The sequence below is a fragment of the Halyomorpha halys genome, unplaced genomic scaffold (assembly GCF_000696795.3).
Source record: "Halyomorpha halys isolate HHAL.00 unplaced genomic scaffold, Hhal_1.1 Scaffold323.1, whole genome shotgun sequence".
In the NCBI taxonomy this organism is placed as follows: domain Eukaryota; kingdom Metazoa; phylum Arthropoda; class Insecta; order Hemiptera; family Pentatomidae; genus Halyomorpha; species Halyomorpha halys.
Window position 1 is genome coordinate 597,919 of NW_027106378.1, and position 20,735 is coordinate 618,653.

Sequence of the window (20,735 nt, forward strand, 5' to 3'; positions counted from 1 at the left end):
TTCTCGGAAAGTAGTTAATATTGAAATTGGTAAGGAGGTAGAAAAATATACAGAACAAGTAACAAAAAGTCCTTCAGCATATTTTAGAAGTTTCATAATTGAAGGGACCAATTAGCGCTGTTGACACTCGGAATTGTTTCGATGTTTGATGTATTTGTCAAGTTAGAATCGATTATTTTCATTAGGAGCTCAAAGATGGGCGAGTCACTGTCTAGGATGAAGCTGCTTATCTCCGACTACGATGTCGAGATAGATGGAGTCATCGAGAAGACGTACAGCGGACTGAATACCATCTCTGCTATCTATCCTGTAATGGACATGGAGCGGCCGAGATTGTGCCTCATCAACTTGTTCTTATTTCTCTTTCATTCTGTCATATTGACCGTAATGACCTCGTCTTTGGTTCAGGCCTCCTTAGAACTCTTCTACATCAACTTCGTTCCCTTCGTTCACGAGCTGCACCTCGCCTTCCTCGGCCTCCTCAGTATCGCTATACTCTGGCACTCCTGGTTGAAGAGATCCAACGTGACCCGACTCCATCGGATCATAACCCAGGGTTTCTTCGACTACAAAGAGAACCTCGAGGACAAGATGAAAGTACTTGGGGAGGACAGGATCAAGGAGAGGAAGCGACACATTTTGTATGTCATTCTCATCGGGTTCGCAGCTTCTGTCGTGGTCATCCTCATCCCGGCCGTGAACCAGTTCGGTACCTTCCGGTACAACTCGACAGCCTACAAAGTCAACTTCGATCTTCCGGTACCACTTCCGTATCCTTTCATGGGCACCGAGCCTTTGGATTTGTTGCCTGGCTATACCATGATAGTCGTGACAGCTTCAAGTATAGCTTTGATGAATTGCACCAAAAGCTTCATGGCAATAGACTGCAATCTGCACATTCAGATGCAATTGAAACTGTTGCTCCACCAAATTGAAATTATAAAGTCCAGGGCTGGAAGGTTGTATATAAAACTGTATGGTACAGAACCAAAATATAATGGGTTAAAACTATACGATAAAAAATTTATGAAATGTTATCGCATTTGTCTAAGAAGAAGTATACAGCATCATCAAATTATTGTAAGGTAAAATTCATTAGCAATAACAATATTTAATTTTAAAATAAAAAAAAAAAAATTAGTGGACACTATTTTGCTATCAGTCGTGTATTATTTTAATTATATTAGTTTTCTGTGGAAAAAAATCTTGAAATTTTATAGATATTTTTAAAAAAAATTAGATAAAGTTTTAAAAGGTTCATAATAAAATCCAATTCCTAAAATTGCTCATTAAGTACTGCTATCCATTAAATATATATAATAATATTTATATATATATCACTTTCCTAAATTAACTTACCTACACTTACCTAAACTGCTTACTACTTATTTACTCTATGTATAGAATACATAGTAAGGGGTAGTACTGCGATCTTGCAATATTTCGAGTTCGAGTCTTAGAAAGAAATACACGTTTTGAGGTTCAATACGTCCAATGCAATAATCCCTTAGTCCAAATAATTAAGTCTCCGCAAAAGTGAGCTCAAAAATGAAAGGTTATATGAAATCAAGATTTATACTTTTGATATGTGTATGCCTGGGATTGACAGAAATATTTAAACTGAAATCGATAAACTGGAAGTACCATTTTTATTCTATACGTTTTTTAAATAAGAATAAAATAGAATATGTACCGCTAAAAGCCAGGTAGGGTCAGGGGTTCAGTACTTTGTAAGGTTGTACGCTTAGAATCACACTTGACCGCCAGATTTTTACCCAATTAATGAAGCTATGTAGACCCCAGGAGGGCTCTAGAACCCATAGGGTTGCCTCACGGCTACATTGTAACAAAAAACAATTTTCTGTCCAGCCTAAATCGAACCCCAGTCCTTGGTGTTACCGTGCATTACCACGTTGCCACCACGCTCCCTTTATAGATATTTTAAATTTTCTAAAAAACATCTGAAACGATTTTTCTTAAACTAGGCAAATAAATAATCTTTGATACCTGATCAGTCCAATTGAATTAGTTCAACAGGGCTTAAATGCCGAATTAAAAAAAAAAATCTCTAAAGTACCATTAACATTTGTAGTAAGTAAACAGTAGTCATTGTTAGAAATAGTAAAAAATGGATATGGATGTAATATACAAAATATTAATGAATTAGATGAATAACTAAAGGATAAAAAAGATAAAATAGAGACCTGGGTTGAGTCTGAAAATGTCGATACCGCACGATCTTTCCCGATCGAACAGTATCTACACAATGTTGTAATATTGGCAGGAACAAAGTTGATAATCGTTACCACCACTCCGAGAAACCCTAAAATATGAATATTTATAAAAATAAATAAAACTATACCGCTACAATCGATGAAGGATTAGAAAGTACTGGTAGTAGACGAACGGTTTTGCGAAGTGATTTAGTCATAATCACACACGGCCGTCAGATTTTTACCCAATTAATGTTACCCACTTTATGAGGCTGGGTGGACCTCCAAGGGCTTCCAAACCCACAGGGCTGACTCACAGCTAAATTGAAACAGAAAATAATTATAATGATGTGAAGATAGTTGACCGTAGATATATAACAGGAGAAGATGGTCGGGGTAGTGCGGTCAGCAGAAAAAAACACACACAAAAAAAGAATTATTTATTTGTGCCCAAATAAAGGCACAAATAAATTCTTTGTTTGTTTAATTGTGATTTTTTCCGCTAACCGCACCGCCCCGGCCATCTTCTCCGCTCAGAAAATAATTATCTACTACAGAATGATTCGAACCTAGGCCCTTGGAGTTAGATTATCTTTCTTTGATTGACTTTAGACCCTTCATTTCTAAAACCTGCATACCTGCTATTCCGTTCAATGTCGCAATAAGGTATCCTACAGCTATTGAAAGGGCATCCACATATCCACAGGTAATATAAATTTTTTCATGCAGAATTTCAGCAAAATTATAGAGACATAATTTTCAGAAAAATAATCGTTAATTATTAAAGTAAAAAAAATATATTTGTTTTTAAGATATATTAAACCCGAACCATAGTAAGACAATAATTTAAATTATTTCCATCTTATATTATCGGAATGTATTGTCTTTATTTATATCTGATATATATCGATATATCCTCTAGATTTTTACTCAATACTTCATGAGGCCGTGGGAACCCCGGAGTGCTTCTGAGCCCACAGGGCTGACTTGGTAAAACAGAAAATAATTATTTGCCACAGCCGGATTTGAACCAGGGTTCTCGGATTTAGTAGCAGTGCCTTATCTCTGAGCCACCCGCTCTGACACGAATATTTATAGCAACAAAAAAATTGTTCATAATTTTCGCTCTCATTGGTCTTTAGATATTTATTTTTTTTCGATTTTTCGAAAATCACAAAAATATCGATAGTTTTAACAAGAGCCCACAACTCCACACAGAACATGGAGACACAAGTAAGTAATTGTTTGCTGTCGTAAATCACCACTGGTAAACACCATGTATATCTAAGTTAATTTTGCCAATATTTGTTTTATTAATGAGTCTATAATCATTGTTATATTGTGGTGGGTCACAGACAAAGAAAAGTGAAGTGCTGCTGCTATTGCGTTGAGTTCGTCAAAGGGGTACGGACAATGAAATTATTATTATTATATTATTGAATTGCAGATATCAGAAACAAACTGAACGTTTTATTTTACTTTTAATGTATTTTCTTTTTTTCTTTTCATCAAATAAATACAATAAGCAAACGAGATGCAAAATGCAAACCACGGCATGGACAGACGCAAGGGAGAAGGTACCTAGCGGTATATCATCCTCACGTTCAACTGAACTATATTGAATGGCTTTGAGGTGTCTCATCCAATTCATCTATGCCTTTATGTTACCTTACGTCATTTGTAGCCAGCACAAATGTTTTGTGATATCCGAGTAATCGTCTGCAAGTCATGCTAATGTGGTTTTTACCAGTGGGAATGCAAAGATCGGTGTGAAGGGTTTCGTTTGAAATGTAGAGATGGCGATTTCGTTATCGTTCTTAAAAATTGTGATTCATCATCATCAATCGGCGCGACAACCCATTACTGGGTCCTGGCCTCCTCACGCAGCTTCCACCAGTTCAATCTGTTAACTGCAACTGCTCTCCAATTCCTCATCCCGAACAAGATCCTTGAATCCTCTTCAACACCAAGCTTCAGGCGGCCCCTCGGCCGTGTTCCATGTAGGCGCTCATTGAGAAGTTTATTTTGGATCTCATCAGTCCCCATCCTGCCCAGTGCAGCCTACCAATTCTCACAACTTTTCCAACATCAGGCTCACCGATTTACCAATAGACTTCCCTATTCGTGCGTCTTCTCCAAACTGAACTATTCTTTACTGGGCCGTAGATGCATCTGAGTATCTTTCTCTCAAACGTTTGGAGGTGCCTTTCATCGGCCTTCGAATGTGCCCAAGTTTCCGAGACGAAGGGCAGCACAGGTCGAATTAACGTTTTATACAATCTAGTTTTCGTGGATCTACTACCTTAGTGAGCTACTACCAAAGTGCCGAAGCAGTCCAAAAGAACACCTATTGGCCGATGGTATTTGTCTCCTTATCTCGGCCGACACATCATTGGTATGATGCAAGGTACACAAACTCCTCAACTCGTCCGAAATAGTAATGACCAATTCAGACAAAATTATTAAAACCTCTTCCTTTACCAGCTATCATATATTTGGTTTTGTAGGTATTAACAAGTCCCAGCTTCCTGGCAGCATCATCAAGGGCAAGGCCTCTTCCACTCAGCTTTTGATCTCGCAATAATGTCGATACCAGCATATCCCAGGATTTGTACCATATGATTAAAAATGGTTCGACTGGTTTGAACCTTTGATTCTCTAATAACTTTTTCCAGACCAATATTGAATAGCAGACTAGGGAATCTCCCTGTCGAACGCCATTTTGGGAGGTGAATCCCTCAGCCAGATCTCACTGAATCTACACCATACATTCAGTATTGCTCATTATAAGTTTTACAAGACGGATGAGTTTAACAGGTACATTGAGGTCTTTCATTGCCTGATATAGAGTCTCACGTTGAATGCTGTCATAGGCATATCTAAAATCAACGAATAGATGTTACGTCCGTATTTGGTGTATAAAAATTGTGATTAGAATATTTTTATTTTCTGAATGTTCACAATACATAATATGTATGAAGAAATTGACATATTATACTAATTAATAAAATAACAATTATCGCCAAATTGATTTTGATCAATATGCTTAAATATGATTTAATTTTCTTATGATTTTGAATCTATTAAAAAGAAATATATTGGATTTTTATTGCTGTTTTATATTAGTAATATTATCACATATTTATATTATTATATTTAGAAAACCCATTATAATATAATCAATTAATGATTCAAGAATAGTAATGAATTTTCCTTTATTTTATAGGGCATTAAATGAATTTAACGAAGTTTTTGGCTTTTATGTCTTCTTCTATTACCTCACTGGAACACTAGACATCGCCATGAGCATGCTTGCTACCTCTTCAGTATGTATTTTAACTATATTAATATAAAAAAGGTAATTATATGATATTTTGGTCAAATATATTTCTCTATAGAATGTATTTTTGAAACTTTAACAATAGATTGGTTGGTAAATAAAACATTATATATATTTTGTGATGTTGTGTGGTGTTACTTTGATTACGCTGAATTTACGTGGTTGAACTTTAAATGAACATATTTGATAACAAAATATTATTAATCCAAAATTAGTACAAAATAAAATTGGAAATTACGTCGTCAATTGCCTGTGTTTGGCGATTGGGATATTTTTTATTTAGACTCCATTGTTCCGGTTTCTTAACAAAAATTAATTGTATGTTCAAATATTTAAATTTACAATGCAAAAGGTAAAAATTGTTTTATCATTTTTAATGTTATTTTTCCACAAAATGCACTATTAAGTCAATAAAAACGCCTAATCATCTTCTTTTTTAAAACAATTATTTTGAAAAGCCATCCTATTCCTCACCTACACGTAGTACTCCGTTCTCCGTTCCACATATTTTCCTGACCCATGGAAACTATCTATAATCAAATTGATCCCCAAAAGTCGGCAGAACTCCCATCCTCTTACCGTCCCATCTCTCTATTACCGATCATGGGAAAAATCCTCGACACACTTATTTTGAAACGCCTATACCCCATCCTAGATTCCAATCATATAATCCCAGATCACCAGTTTGGATAACGAATATCCCACTCTACTATCCAGCAATGTCATCGTGTGGTGGATCTTCTTTGGAGCGCGGAATGTACTGAACAGGAGTTTTTTTTCGATGTAGAGCAGGCTTATTATAGGCACCTGGGACTGCTTTACGAACTCCGTAAAGTCCTACCTCCTACATATTTTCTCACCATCCGTTCCTTTCTTACTAATAGATTATTCCCTCTATTTTCAATCCGCTGGTGTTCCTCAACGTAGTATACTCGGTCCTATCCTCTACACAATCTATACAGCAGACATCCCAACCAATCCTAACACTATCCTTACCACGTATGCTGATGACACATGTGTGCTCACAGTTAATAATAAGCCTTTGATTGCATCCCAAACTCTCCAGTCTCACATCACAACCCTCGAAGAATGGTGTCGAAATTGGAGGAAAAAAATAAATCCCAACAAATCACATTTACACTTCGTCGTAAACCTGCCGACTGCCCTACAGTGTACTTTAATAATGTGGCTCTTACCCCTGTAGAACAGATTCGTTATCTTGGACTACAACTTGACAAACGACTGACCTGGAATCCTCACACAAGACTGAAAAGACAGGAAACTGCACGTCGATGCCGACTATTACAGCACTTACTAGACAAACGGTCTAAACTTCCAATTCATTACAAAAGATTGATATACAGGACTGTAATAAGGCCCATCTGAACATACGGAGCTGAGCTTTGGGGCTCCACTAAACCTTTGAATTCCTCTCGTATCCAATCCTTACAATCCAAAATCCTTCGTAAAATGCTCCTTATTTTGTTACTAATAAAACCATCTATGAAGACCTAAATGTTCCAAAAACCGATCTAGCCCGAACTAGATATCATTCCTTCCATGTAAACTCCCTAACCACCCAAACCCACTAACCCTTGCTTCCTCTTCCGTTTCTGGCAATCCTCCGCCTGAAAAGAAGATGGCCTCTTGGCCTTATATTGTAAAATGTTTTTAGAGATCTACTACTGGGTAGTTTCTCTACATGCTGTATCATATCATTATCATTATGTCATTATGATCAAATTTGCCTGTTGTATTTTTTATATACGGCCAGAATTTCTAGTCGGAGCTGAGAATTTTATTTTATTTTCCACTTCTTTACTTTATTCTTATTTTTATTTTTAATAATTTCCATTTTGTACAAATCTTTACTGTCTACATGTTCATACATATTTTATTATTTGTTCTTTCCTCTTACTTAGTTTTAGTATTACTCTTCTTATACAGCCTCTATCTTCTTATAATACTGAACTACTCATATCTGTCTTAACACTATTTACTCTTCTCCTGCTCTATTTTTTTCTTATTTTTCCTGACCCATATTATATTAGTTATATTCACCACTATAATTATTGTCATACTTACTAATTATGCTTTTGTATTACTTAACTTTATATTTTATATTTTGCCTCCTGTTTCTAGTATTTTACTTACATACTTCATTAATTACATATATATTTTTTCTCTCTTTTTCCCCTATAACTTTAGTTTAAATTATTATTATTAAATTAAAATATTTCATATCTATTTGATTATCTGCTATTTCCTTTTACGTAATTTTAATATCACTCTTCTCATACAGCCTTTATCTTCTTATAATACTTAAACTATTCATGTATCCATAATGTCAGCTATTTTCTAATTATTTTATGTATCTTTTCATTCATCGATTGTTATCTTGTTTTTTGTTCTTAGCCCTGATGAAGGCTAGAAATTTTGGCCGAAACGGTGGCGCTTGGACCAGAGTAACAGAATCATTTCGTTAAAAATTAAATCTGTATCGCATCAATCCATGCGAGGGTCAGGACCGCAGTACTTTGTAAGGAACCACTGTTGCCAGACCAACATTTGGGAAGGTGATTTGGTCAAAATCACACACAACCGCCAGAGTTTTACTCAATTAAGGGTACCCGGTTCATAAGTATGGGTGAACACCGTGGGGAGGGGGAGTTACTCATGGCTACAGTGAAGGAAAGATTAATTATCTGTCACAGCCGGATTCGAATCCAGGTCCTAGGAGTTAGTAGCACAGTGCTTTACCACTGTACCACTTTATCATTTACATTTTTTATCTTTCTTTGATCGACTTTAGCCCCTTCATTTCTAAAACCTGCATACCTGCTATTCCGTTCAGTTATGCGGTAATGTATCTAGTTTTCGAAGGGGCCTATCCCTGATAATAATAATCTTTCTATTTTTTTCATGCAATTATATAAAAATACAAATTAATAAAATTATTTTATTTTTATTTTTTTACAGAATAATTTACATTATTCAGTTGAATCAATTATTAAAATTTATTTCAGAATTTTTCTTTTCTTTTAACTTATTTTGCCCCTTATTTCAAAAGCGTACAAACCCACTTTTAAGATTAGTGATACGTTGTGTGTATCTACAGTCTTTGAAGGGGCTAATCCCCCCAATTAACATTAATTAGACAAATGAAATAATTCTTTTTAAGATTTTTTTTTAAATTTATTTATTGATATTTACAACTGTACATAAATACTTCATGTAAATTTGAGGAAATCATAATGGTATGGTACAAGCATGTAGAGAAACTACCCAATGGTAGCACTCTAAAAACATTTTTACGATATAAGGTATCGAGGCCATCTTCTTTTCAGACGCCTCGGAGGATTGTCCGGAATAAAAGAGGAAGCAAGATTAGTCTGAGTGGTTAGGGAGTTTGTAATGGAAGGATTGATATTTGGTTCGGGCTAGATCGGTTACAAATGGAACATTGAGGTCTTTGTGGATGATTTTATTTGTGAGAAAGTACGGAGCATTTAAGATTTTACGAAGGATTTTGGATTGTAAGGATTGAATACGAGAGGAATTCGAAGGTTTAGTGGAGCCCCAGAGCTCAACGCCGTATGTCCAGATAGGCCTTTCTTTAAAAGATCAATTGAAATAATGAAAACTACATGAAAAAGAGAAAAACAAAGATTAAACTATTGAATTGGATTTAAAACTCAACAAAATAAAAACCTAACCTAAGGAAAGATAAAACATTAATAAACTAAAAACGTTATGAGATGTTAAATTAAGATGAATTAAAGGTTACATGGTAATTATAAATTTTTGTTATTAAAGTAATAAAAAATTGGGATGAAATTATTCCTATTTTCTCCCCGGCTCTTGTACTAATATATTCAAACGGTTTTCATTCATGTTCCCTTAATTATAATTTTTTTAATAATTTATTATTAATCTACGGGATGATTTAAGTTAATCACTTTTTTGAAATTTTCAGACGAAGGAGTTTCCTGGGACCACAATTGGTGCTTTGATAATTTGCATCGTTGAGGTTGGTTTCGTCTTTGTTTTTGCACACATGGGCCAGAATATTACAGATTTGGTAACGATATTTTATTATTTTTTATTTGTTATTTTAAGTCCCCTTTTCTTATTGTTTCAGGGAGATGAGGGTGTTATCTACAGGGTACCATCCTATTCTGACTATCAACGTTTTTTAATTGAGTCGCTGATTCGTCGCCTAATATAATTTATTGCCTGCCCTGTCTGCATACGTTATGTGTTTGTTTAGACATTTTTATTGTTAATGGTGACTGTTGTAGTGCATCACCAGACCCTGTCTGCGTATTAGTTTGACCTGTGGTTTAAATATATTGTGATCATTACAATCTACAACCAGACTCTGTCTGCCCTCATTTAGGGCCAGTGTGGCCATTTTGGTTTTTCTACATCTTGACTGTTGATTGCGATTAATATATAATACAATTAATTGCGTTTATGATTACGGTACTATTGTGGAAATTAATTTTTTTTTTTTTTTTAATAATTTATTTATTGATATTTACAACTGTATACACATATATACAACAAGTAAATTTGCTGTAGGTAACATAGTAACATGATAAAAACATGTGGAGAATCTACCCACTGATAGAACTCCAATAACATTTCTAGAGGCTATCTTTTTTTCAGACGCCTAGGAGGATTATTAGGTAATGAAGGAGAAGCCAGGTTAGAAACAAGTGAATTTGGGTGGTTGAGAAGTTTATCATGGAAGGATTGGTATCTGGTTCTGGCCAAATCGGCAACATATGGAATATTGAAGTCCTGATGGATGACTTGATTTGTGACAAAGTAAGGAGCATTAAGGATTTTACGAAGGATTTTGGACTATAGGATTGGATTCTGGAGGAATTTGATGGTTTAGTGGAGCCCCAAAGCTCAACTTCGTATGTCCAGATAGGCCTTATAATAGTCATGTAGATCTGTCTTTTGTAATGGATTGGCAATTTAGACCATTTGTCTAATAAATGTTGTAATAGTCGGAATCTACGGGCAGTTTCCTGTCTTTTTAGTCTTGTATGAGGATTCCATGTCAGTCGTTTGTCGAGATATAGTCCTTGAAATTAATTTAGTCGAAATTTTTCTACTGACTATATTAAAGGGCCAGAATTGAGATATGCTCATTAACTTTTGTACAATTTAAGAGTTGGAGCTGTATTTATAACTACGAAGCAATTACCTACACAGCAAGAAATATCTTCCACTGACCTATCGGAGTGGATCATCCTATCTTCAGGATTATCCCATCTCGTCCCTGACCATTCAGAGTCGTCATCCAGTATTTTATTTTTTGTTTGTCTATTAGCTCTTAAATTTGTTTCTCTCTTTTCATAATTCGTTTAGCTAATTTTATTTTTGTCAAAAAAGGCTTTTGTTTTGACTTACATACATTATTTTATTATAACTTTTTTATTTTATTATATGTTTATGTTTTCCACTGTTGTCCTTACCAAATAAATGTTTATATGCGAGCCTGATTGTTTTTTCTTAGAGCTTCTTTCAAAAAGACATGGTCGATTCAATGTGGCTTTGTCATAATTTATTACTTATTTTAATGTAGAACTTGCTGTTAACACAAAATTTAAAAATGTCTAGGTGTTGCTATTGTTTTGAAGGTGAGTGTATTTATCCTGTATTGCTTATATAAATGCAGTGTTTTTTTTTCTTTAAACCCAAATAAATATTTATAATCTTAACACATTCTTGGGACTGGTTAATACTGTTTAAATAAACAAAATTTTATCCATTTTAATCTCAAAACATTTTTATTCCATTTAGAAGTCCGACGTTTCGGCCAATTTAGCCATCCTCATGGACATTGTTAATACAGTTTTAGAACCAAAACATTTAAAAAACTATTTCATGCAGGCTATTCTGCCCAGGTCATTTCTATCAGGGTCATATCATATCAGGGTATATTGAGGACTGATAGAAATGACCTGGGCAGAATAGCCTGCATGAAGTAGTTTTTTAAATGTTGTTACGGTTGTCATGGTGAAAGAAAAACACGAGCGATATGTTCTGACGAGTGGATTTTGTTTTTGTAAAGGCAACAGTTTGATTTTGGAACACGTTACGATTGTTAAATGTGAAGTGGTAATAGTTTAAAAGCCCTCTGTCTTTATGGTTTGAACCGGAATATCACCATATGAGAAATGTTGTCATATATGTTTTGTTTTTCAAAATTATGGTGTTTTACTTCAATAGACGGTCATTAACACAAGAAGTGGAGATACAGAGGAGTGCGTAGCAACGAATCTTCAGCACGTCCTGGATAGGAGAGTTGCGGCATTACATCATTAGAGATTACATCTCTATAATTCTGGAGTGGTGAGACGGTGACCGGAACAACCTTATGTTCGGCCAGGAGTGCACCCAAGGACTACGTGGGGTCTGAACTAAATTTTATTTTGTTTTTATTTTATATTCACTTTTATACTCTTTTGGATAATAATGTAAATATAGTTATTAAGGTTATGCATTTAAGGTTAAGTCAACATATAAGTTTTAATTGTTTTATTAATTGATAAGAATTGTTTTTTTTTTCCTTTTTCATTCTCTTTACATATATTTCTTCTTATTATTAAACTTTTGTACATATAGTTCTGCTGTTCTTTCTCTGCTTTCAACTTGTTAATTTACTTCTTTTTTTTTTGTTCACGGAATATTACGATAATTCAACAGGTGGGTAGGTAACACCCCTAGGTTTTCTGTTATCTACATGTAAAGGTATTCGCCAGTGGTCATAATTCAACAATTGTATATATAAGAGTATATTTTAGTTATATTGTGGGCATAATGCTTCGGGGTTTTCATTATTTCCAAGAAAAAATAATGTGGCGCCTAAGGCGTATTTCTTTATTGTTTTATCTTTTTTTTCCTTTTGCGATTATATTTATTTATTTATTTATTATTATTTTCCTTTAACTCGCCCCCTTCTCCGCTCAGCGTGGGCAGCTATAAACGATAAACAAATAACTAAGGATAAGTCAAAATTTGCGGTTATAATGTTTTGGTTTTAAAATTGTACTAAGATTGTTCTTGTGGATGGACAAATTGGCCAAAACGTCGGACTTATAAATGGAATAACAATGTTTTGAGATTAAAATGGATAATCCAAAATTCTACTTAAAATCCTTGGTGCTCCTTATTTCGTTACAAATAAACTCATCCACAAATACCTTCGTTGCAGATTTGGCCGTAAACAGATATGCGTCTTTTCATTCCAAACTCCTTACCCATCCTAACCTATTGGTTCTTAATCTCTCATCCTTAACAATCCCTGATAATCCTCCGAGGCGCCTGAAAACAAGATGGCCACGGGACCTTCTAATTTAAATTAATGCTTGAAGTACCACCAACGTGTGGTTCCTTCTCAAGATTTTCAAGTTTACATGAAACATTCCACAGATTTGCTTATTGTATTTATTATTTATACAGTTGTAAATTACATTAAATAAATAAATAATAAATGGATAAAATTTTGTTTATTCAAACCAAATAGTATATTTAAACTCATAATAAATATTTCCGTCTTTTTATATTAAATATTTATTGTTTCAGTCAGTGGAACTTAGAGAAGTGATCTACGACATGCCGTGGTACAGATGTGACCAAGAGACCAAAACAACTATGAGGGTTCTTCAAATCGCAACCCTTAAACCTTTAAGTTTTTCATTCTACAGCCTGTTGCATATCAACTACGATTCATTTGCCACGGTTAGCATCCATAGTCAAATAAAATTATTCTAGCTCAGGTAAAATTAATATTTACACTAATTCGTGAGCTTTCATAGTTGTTCCTATATTTTTGGCGGAATTAATTTACCTCATTAACAAATAAAGTTAATACAGTTTTTTTTTCATGTGTATATTTTAATACTTATGTATGGAGAACAGCTGGAACCTAATTTATCAAAAGTTTGAAAAAAATTAGGTCGACATTTTGATTTGATTTGAACCTCAAAACTGGTGTATCGTTCAGAAGAACGGCTTCAGCAATCGGGTTTCAATTTCGAACAACTGTTTTTAAGTTGTGCCACTCAAAAAAAAAATGAACATGGAATCGCAGTTCGAAAATGCAACGAACATGAATCTGCAGCAAGAAGCACAGTCAAATAGAACACTAGAAAATAATGAATGGTCATTCGTCGTGGAACGAAAGAAATCCTAATGCTTATGTGCGAAATGTAATTTTTAAATGTATATGCAGGGTGTGGAATCCTCACACTACAAAAGACAGATCTACTTGACTGTGATAAGGCCAATCTGGACATATGGAGTTGAGCTTTGGGGCTCCATTAAACCTTCAAATTCCTCTCGTTTTCAATCCAAAATCCTTCATAAAATCCTCAATGCTCCTTATTTTGTTACTAATAAAACCATCCATAAAGACCTAAATGTTCCTTATGTAACCGATCTAGCCCAAACCCGATTACATTCCTTCCATTACAAACTCCCTAATCACTAAAACCCCCAAATTTCTAACCTTGCATCCTCTTCCATTCCTGACAATCCTCCGAGGTGCCTGAAAAGAAGATGGCCACGAGACCTGCTAATGTAAAATGTCATTAGAGTGCTACCAATGAGTAGTTGCTCTAAACGCCTGTAACAATCCATTTTAACTAAGATCAAATTTACTGAATGTATTATATAATATACAGTAGTAAATTTCAATAAAGATATTAAATATATATATGCAGGGTGTAACAGGATAAAGTTCGCAAATTCTGGGTGGTTACTCTACACCTCGAGTACAAAAAAAAAATCTCTGTCCGATTCTTGACCACAAGTGCAGAATTTCTGTTATTATTCTCAATAACACAACTTTACTCAATAAAATAGCCACATTTCATTAACTATTAGCTCTACATCAAAACTGAAACACTCTCATTTTTAATATTAGTACAATGAATGAAAGTTTTTTTTTAATTACCAAAATAAACCTTTTAGCCTTAGTTTTTGAAATTTAACAAAAACATTTCCAACTGAGTACTCACTTTTGTTATTACATTTCAATATTTAATGCCTTAAAAAAAAAGGATGTAGAAGAGGGCTAATCGCTGCCTAGTGGCTACTTCCTCATGATGCGGGCTTAGTTTCCGCTGGACTTCCTTCCACTATTACCCTGCTCGCTAATATGAGAGTTTGAATGAAAAATAGTATTTGACTTGGTGCTGTAATTGCTGGAACAGATCGCCGCCCCCACTCCAATCTTGTCATATTTCTTGACTTGCGATACAGTTTTCATTGGAAAGACTTAGTATTGGCAGATCATGCCTTTGTTTTCGAATGTTGGAATGCATTTTGTATATATATTCTGCAACGGTAGTGCTAGAGCTGTGTTCAGAGAATCACAACGACGTTTTCCTAAAAAATAGAGAGATTCCAGGCATGGGTGCTCGCAGAGGGGGGCAGGAGGGGACAGTCCTCCCCTATGAGTGAAAAAAATGATTAATTTACTTAAAGTTATATCTTATACTGAAAGAGTTTCATTTATAATTAAATCTTGTGAATGAAAGGTTCCTTACAGGAAGGAATATCACATCTCCTTATTTATAATACTCGTATGTTGGTTTTTTAATTGTATTATAATTTTATATTAGTGACAACAATATGTCAATGTTAGTATTTTAAGACTAATAAGGAGAACACGAAATGTAATTTTAAAAGATTTTTTAATCCGATATCTGATGATCGGGTGACAACCCCGAAACGTTGTTATTGTTTTTCAATGAAAAAAATAAAATAATTAAAACTAGGCAGAGTTCCTTTCATTCACAAGATCTAGTGATTAATTTAATAAAAATAATTTTTAATATTATAATAACTAATAAAGCTCTGTTATAATTTTCTTAAAATTTTGGTTTCATTCTCCTGTTCCGTGCTGAAATGTCACAGACATGTACAAGAGTAAATGTGACATGTAGTGACTTGTCGTGGTTAATCTTAATTTTCCATCGTGTGTAACATGTCTGAATATTGTTTAGACTATGTTGTAGTGTTAGAAGGCCTGTAAAGGGTTCGTGTTTCTCGAAATGATAGCAGTGTTGTCTGCATACGTCGCAGTTACGATGTTGTTGTTTGTCGGTAAGTCGTTTGTGAATATGAGGTATAGAAATGGGGCCAGGACAGAACCTTGAGGGACACCTGTAAATATTGGTTTCATTGATGAGTTCACTGAGCTTTGTCGGACAGAAAAGAAACGTCCATGAAGAAATGATTGTAAAATTAAATAGTAGGTGCTTGGGAGAATTGGCTTGAGTTTAAAAAGAAGGCCTTGGTGCCAAAATCTATCAAACGTCTGAGTTACATCCAAAAATACTCCAGAAGCGTATTGTTTTATTTCAAAAGCAGAGGGAATGAAATCCGTGACCCTGTGTAGTTGTGTTGTGGAATGTAATGTGCGAAATAAAAAATGGTTGTCGGATAATATGTTTTAGTCAGTATCTTAATTTTCCATCGTGTACACCATGTCTGTATATTTTTTAGACTATATTGTTTAGTGTTAGTGTGGACTGTAAAGAGTATGTGTTTCTCGGAATGATAACAGTGTCGTCTGCATACGTTGCAGTTAGTATGTTATCGTTATAGACTAATATATGTTAATAATTATAAAATGCTTGAAGTTAAGAAAATGTTCCCGAAACATTGTCATTAAAAAATATTTCAAATAATTTAATTCAATAAAATTCACTGTCTTATACGAGATAATTGAGCTATTTCAAAATCATAATTCAACTTTCCTTTTACTACTAGCGATTGCTATGCTTTCATTAACTAACCAGTTAATTTGTATAATAATTATATATTATTATATAATGCACTTAAATGAGTGATGATATTATTTTAGTGAATATTATTAATAATGGAATATATATATTATATATTGTATTAATATTTCTAAAGTATTTATATTTTTCTTACAGGTGCTGCATTCAGCCTACTCATACTACAATCTGGTCAATGCAAAGAATTAAAACAAACCATTTGGTTTTCACATCTCTTGATAAAAAATATTATCATTTATGAATAAATATATAAAGCACCATATTTAGTTGGATTCTATGTAATTAAAATAAATGAGCTGTTAATAGTTGATCGTAGATTGATATGAGGAGAAGATAGGTCAGGGGTTATCAACCTGGTGTGGTTAGCAAAAGTACACAAATAAATAAAACTTATTAAATTGTCCCGAAGTTTCGACCTAAATTCTAGGCCTTTATCAGAGCTAAAATGGAAAAAAGGAGATAACAACCATCACTCAGAAAAACATCAAAATAATAACGATCGAATTTGGTAATATGCATAACAATGAATTAAATAGAAAGTAGTTGATTAACAACAATAGAAGTAAATATCAGTTGATTGTCAACAATAGAAGCTATTAAGAAGAATATTATAGAAGTAAGAATTATACAAGAAAAATTAAAACACGGAAATTTTTAGATCAACTTAACACTATCAAGTACCATATAGTGTTAAGTTAATATAAAAATTAATGAATTGTGTTACAAAATAGGATAATTTTAATTTTAATTTATAACCTGGGCAGAATAGCCTTCAAAACGTTTTCTAAAGAATTGGATGTGAAGTGTAAATTTATATTTAAAATTGTCCTTGAAGATGGACGAATCGGACGATAATTATATAATAAAGAATGTTGAGATTTTAATGGATATCAATTAATTTATTTAAAAATAAATACTAGCCTCAAGAAATTGAAAAGATTATATATAAAGCAGTTCAAGACGTTTATTATTTGTAGGAGTAATGGTTTTTTTGATATTCCCTAATATAAATTGATTTATAATTGTTTGGACAAAATGTCATGGGCAAAATGTATATTCATAAGCGAATATCATAAAGACTACTACTCCTACAAAGATAAACATTATACACTACTTTATAGTACATTTCAATAGCTTTAATTTGAGTGCTGGCATACATACGTACGTCTCATGGTTTATAAGATATATTTTAGCAAAAATCATAAAAATAATATGAAAAAATTTGAGTGGAATAGATAACTGTACGTCGAACGGTTTTGAGATATCTTCTTTTACTGGCACAACAGGCGAATGAAGAGCCCTCAACCATCTTTCTCTATCTTCTGCAAGGGTAACTGGGATCCTCAGTTGTCGCAGATCCCTCCCCACAGCATCCCTCTATCGGCCCTTCGGCCTACCACGACGCCACAGACCATCCGGATTGTAACTGTACAGTTTATGAGCCACTCTTTCCTCGCTCATCCTCATTACATGGCTTAGTCATTTAAGCTTCTGTATCTGTGAAGTTGGTGGTACGGCTAACAAGTTTGTTTTCGATTAGCCTTACAATGGAGAAATAGGCTCTATTTCCAGCAGCAATTCTGCTTTTAACTTCTTCTGCTTCATCCTGGTTCTCATTCATAATAGAGCCAAAGTAAGAAAAACTTCTTACCACTCCGAAATCATAGGGGCCCATTACATAATCTTGGGTTTTCCCCATTAATATGCAGGCCCATTCTTTTGCTTCGACATCGATCGCTTTGAAAGCAGTCCTAATGTTCTGCAGAGATCTACCGATGATGACGACATCGTCTGCATAAGCCAGAACTTGGGTCATCTTTGTGAATACTGTTCCTTCCTGATTTATTCCTGCTCTATTTATGATTGCTTGTAGAGATATTAAACAGCAGAGGCGCAATTTGAACAAGTTGATAAGTTTAAGTATTTAAGTTCTACGGTACTAGAAAAACGAAATTGATGAGGAAATAAAAGCATGGCTGATGGCGGAAAAGAGTTGTTATATTTTCAATTTTGAAGTCGCTTATTTCGCGCCTTCTGTCCACAAAATTAGAACTAGAACATAAAAGTTAGAATTTGCAGAAACTACTATCCTTCCCACTGTTGTTTATGGATAAGAAATTGGCGAAAATTCTCTTCTTACAAAAAAGGAAGAACAACGCCTTAAGGTTTTTGAAGAAAAATTATTTCCGAATATAACGTAAAATAGTCAAACCGAAAAAGGATGAATTAACGGAAGAATTTAGAAAGCTACACACCACTAAATTAAGGGAACTGCTTACGGTAAATATTGTATACTTCAGGTTATAGCATTGCGCCGTATAAGATGGGCTGTGGAGCTTAGACCAGATTCCTAAAATGTTGATAAACTCGACGAGTAAAAATCAGAAGGGTAGACTGAATCGTAGATGATTGTGTTAAAATTGTTAATAAGTAGATTTGGGTTTAAAAAGGCTTCACTGGATGTTACATCGGGACTTGCTCGTGCTATACTGCAGGTGTCCCGAGTGTAATTTTATGATTAAATTAAATGTGTGGAAAAGGGGGGCAGGAAATCGTGAGACTTTCCGCTAATTAACATGGATATATTTCATTCTATTTATAAAATATTAATCCCTGGAGGGGCAGATAATATTAGTGTGTTAGGTTTTTAATTATTATGTATAATAGTATCAGAACAGAGCAATGGGGTCTCATAGACTAATTAAATGTGCTTATCTGTTGACTGTTGGAAGTCTCGCTGTCGCGGTCACTTCCTCGTCCTATAGCCGCTTCCCTCGTCAAGGTGTACGGTGGGCGAAACGGTGAAGACCGTGTATCTTCGCCTGTGTCTGAAAAGACGTCCTCACTCTTCAAGGGCTGGCCAGCGTGTCCTGGAGCCTGGCGTGATGGTAGGGGTAGGCCAGGTCCTAGCTTGCATGATGCTTAGGCTGGGGCGGCATTGCAGTCGCAGCGTCTTCGGGGTCTTCCGGTGTTCGCGGCAAGGGGGGGTATCAGAAAATGAGACCCCCGACCCCGACTTTATATGAATCCAAAAAAAGAACGGAAAAATCGGATTACTTAAATCCGACACTGGAAATCTGTCGAAATGATAGTTTAGGGGTGGTTTCTGTAACGGGTACCGTTCTGGAAGGACGGAATTAAAAAATTACCTGAATGATTTAATAGATCGAAATGGGTCATATATAATTGATTAAAAATATTTACAAATTTTTTTTTTCTTTTTATGGAAATCACCTCTTAAAAATGCTATGAACTTATTTTACAACCCACAATATAGCCAGGTGGAAAAATAGTTTATCCCAATGTATTATTACTTGAAAGAAAACTAGTTATATACAACGAAGTGAAAATTGATGAGTATGCCAAGTATAGTTTGTAGGAACAACATTTATATTAGTTCTTCCAATCTCGAGAAATCATAAAATATGAATTTTTACAGCGTCTGAAAAATGAAAAATTTTTCTTCATAAATTATGCATTCCTCGATCTATATACTCGATATATATACTCGATCTATATACTCGATCTATATACTCGATCTATATACTCGATCTATATACTCGATCTATATACTCGATCTATATACTCGATCTATATACTCGATATATATACTCGATCTATATACTCGATCTATGTACTCGATCTATATACTCGATATATATACTCGATCTATATACTTGATCTATATACTCGATCTATATATACTTTTTTCATCTTAAATAGTGATGACTTTAACAGGAGCCCATCATTAAGTAAGGGGGGAGTGACAGATGGGAGATGTATTTTTTAAGGGTTGAATTTGAATGCTTCGGACTACATAGTTTTCAAGCTAATCGAAAAATTAATTTATTATTTAAAAAATTTCATCTGACTTTTTAAAATCAATTTTTCATCTATCATCTTATTACAGCTACAGCATAATGGATACAGCATAATTATTATAATAATAGTTCCAACTTCATAGACGACGTCGTTATTGAGATACAGTAGCCAATGAATTAGTGAGTGAGATATTGCAGGTTATTAAGTGCAACTATATCTTATCCGGTTTTATTTTATTATTTTTTTTATTTATTTGTTGATATTTACAACTGTATAAAAAAATACAACCAGTAAATTTGATCATAATGACATAATGATATGATACAATATAAGGTCACGAGGCCATCTTCTTTTCAGGCGCCTTGGAGGATTGCCAGGAATGGAAGGTTAGAAGCAAGTGGGTTTGGGTGGTTAGGGAGTTTATTATGAAAGGAATAATATCGGGTTCGGGCTAGATCGGTTACATAAGGAACATTTAGGTCTTTATGGATGGTTTTATTAGTAACAAAATAAGGAGCATTGAGGATT

The 20,735-nt window shown here is 34.2% G+C and overlaps 1 protein-coding gene across 1 annotated transcript; it reads left to right on the forward strand.

Annotated features, from left to right (window-relative positions):
* The first annotated feature begins 202 nt into the window (after window positions 1-202).
* On the forward strand, window positions 203-16,689 carry LOC136795126 (odorant receptor 22c-like). Its single transcript, XM_067044722.1, has 5 exons — window positions 203-1,085; window positions 5,440-5,539; window positions 9,530-9,634; window positions 13,159-13,314; window positions 16,524-16,689. Exons 1-5 carry the CDS (start codon window positions 217-219, stop codon window positions 16,572-16,574), a joined length of 1,281 nt encoding a protein of 426 aa, XP_066900823.1. The 5' UTR covers window positions 203-216; the 3' UTR covers window positions 16,575-16,689.
* Window positions 16,690-20,735: the final 4,046 nt, after the last annotated feature.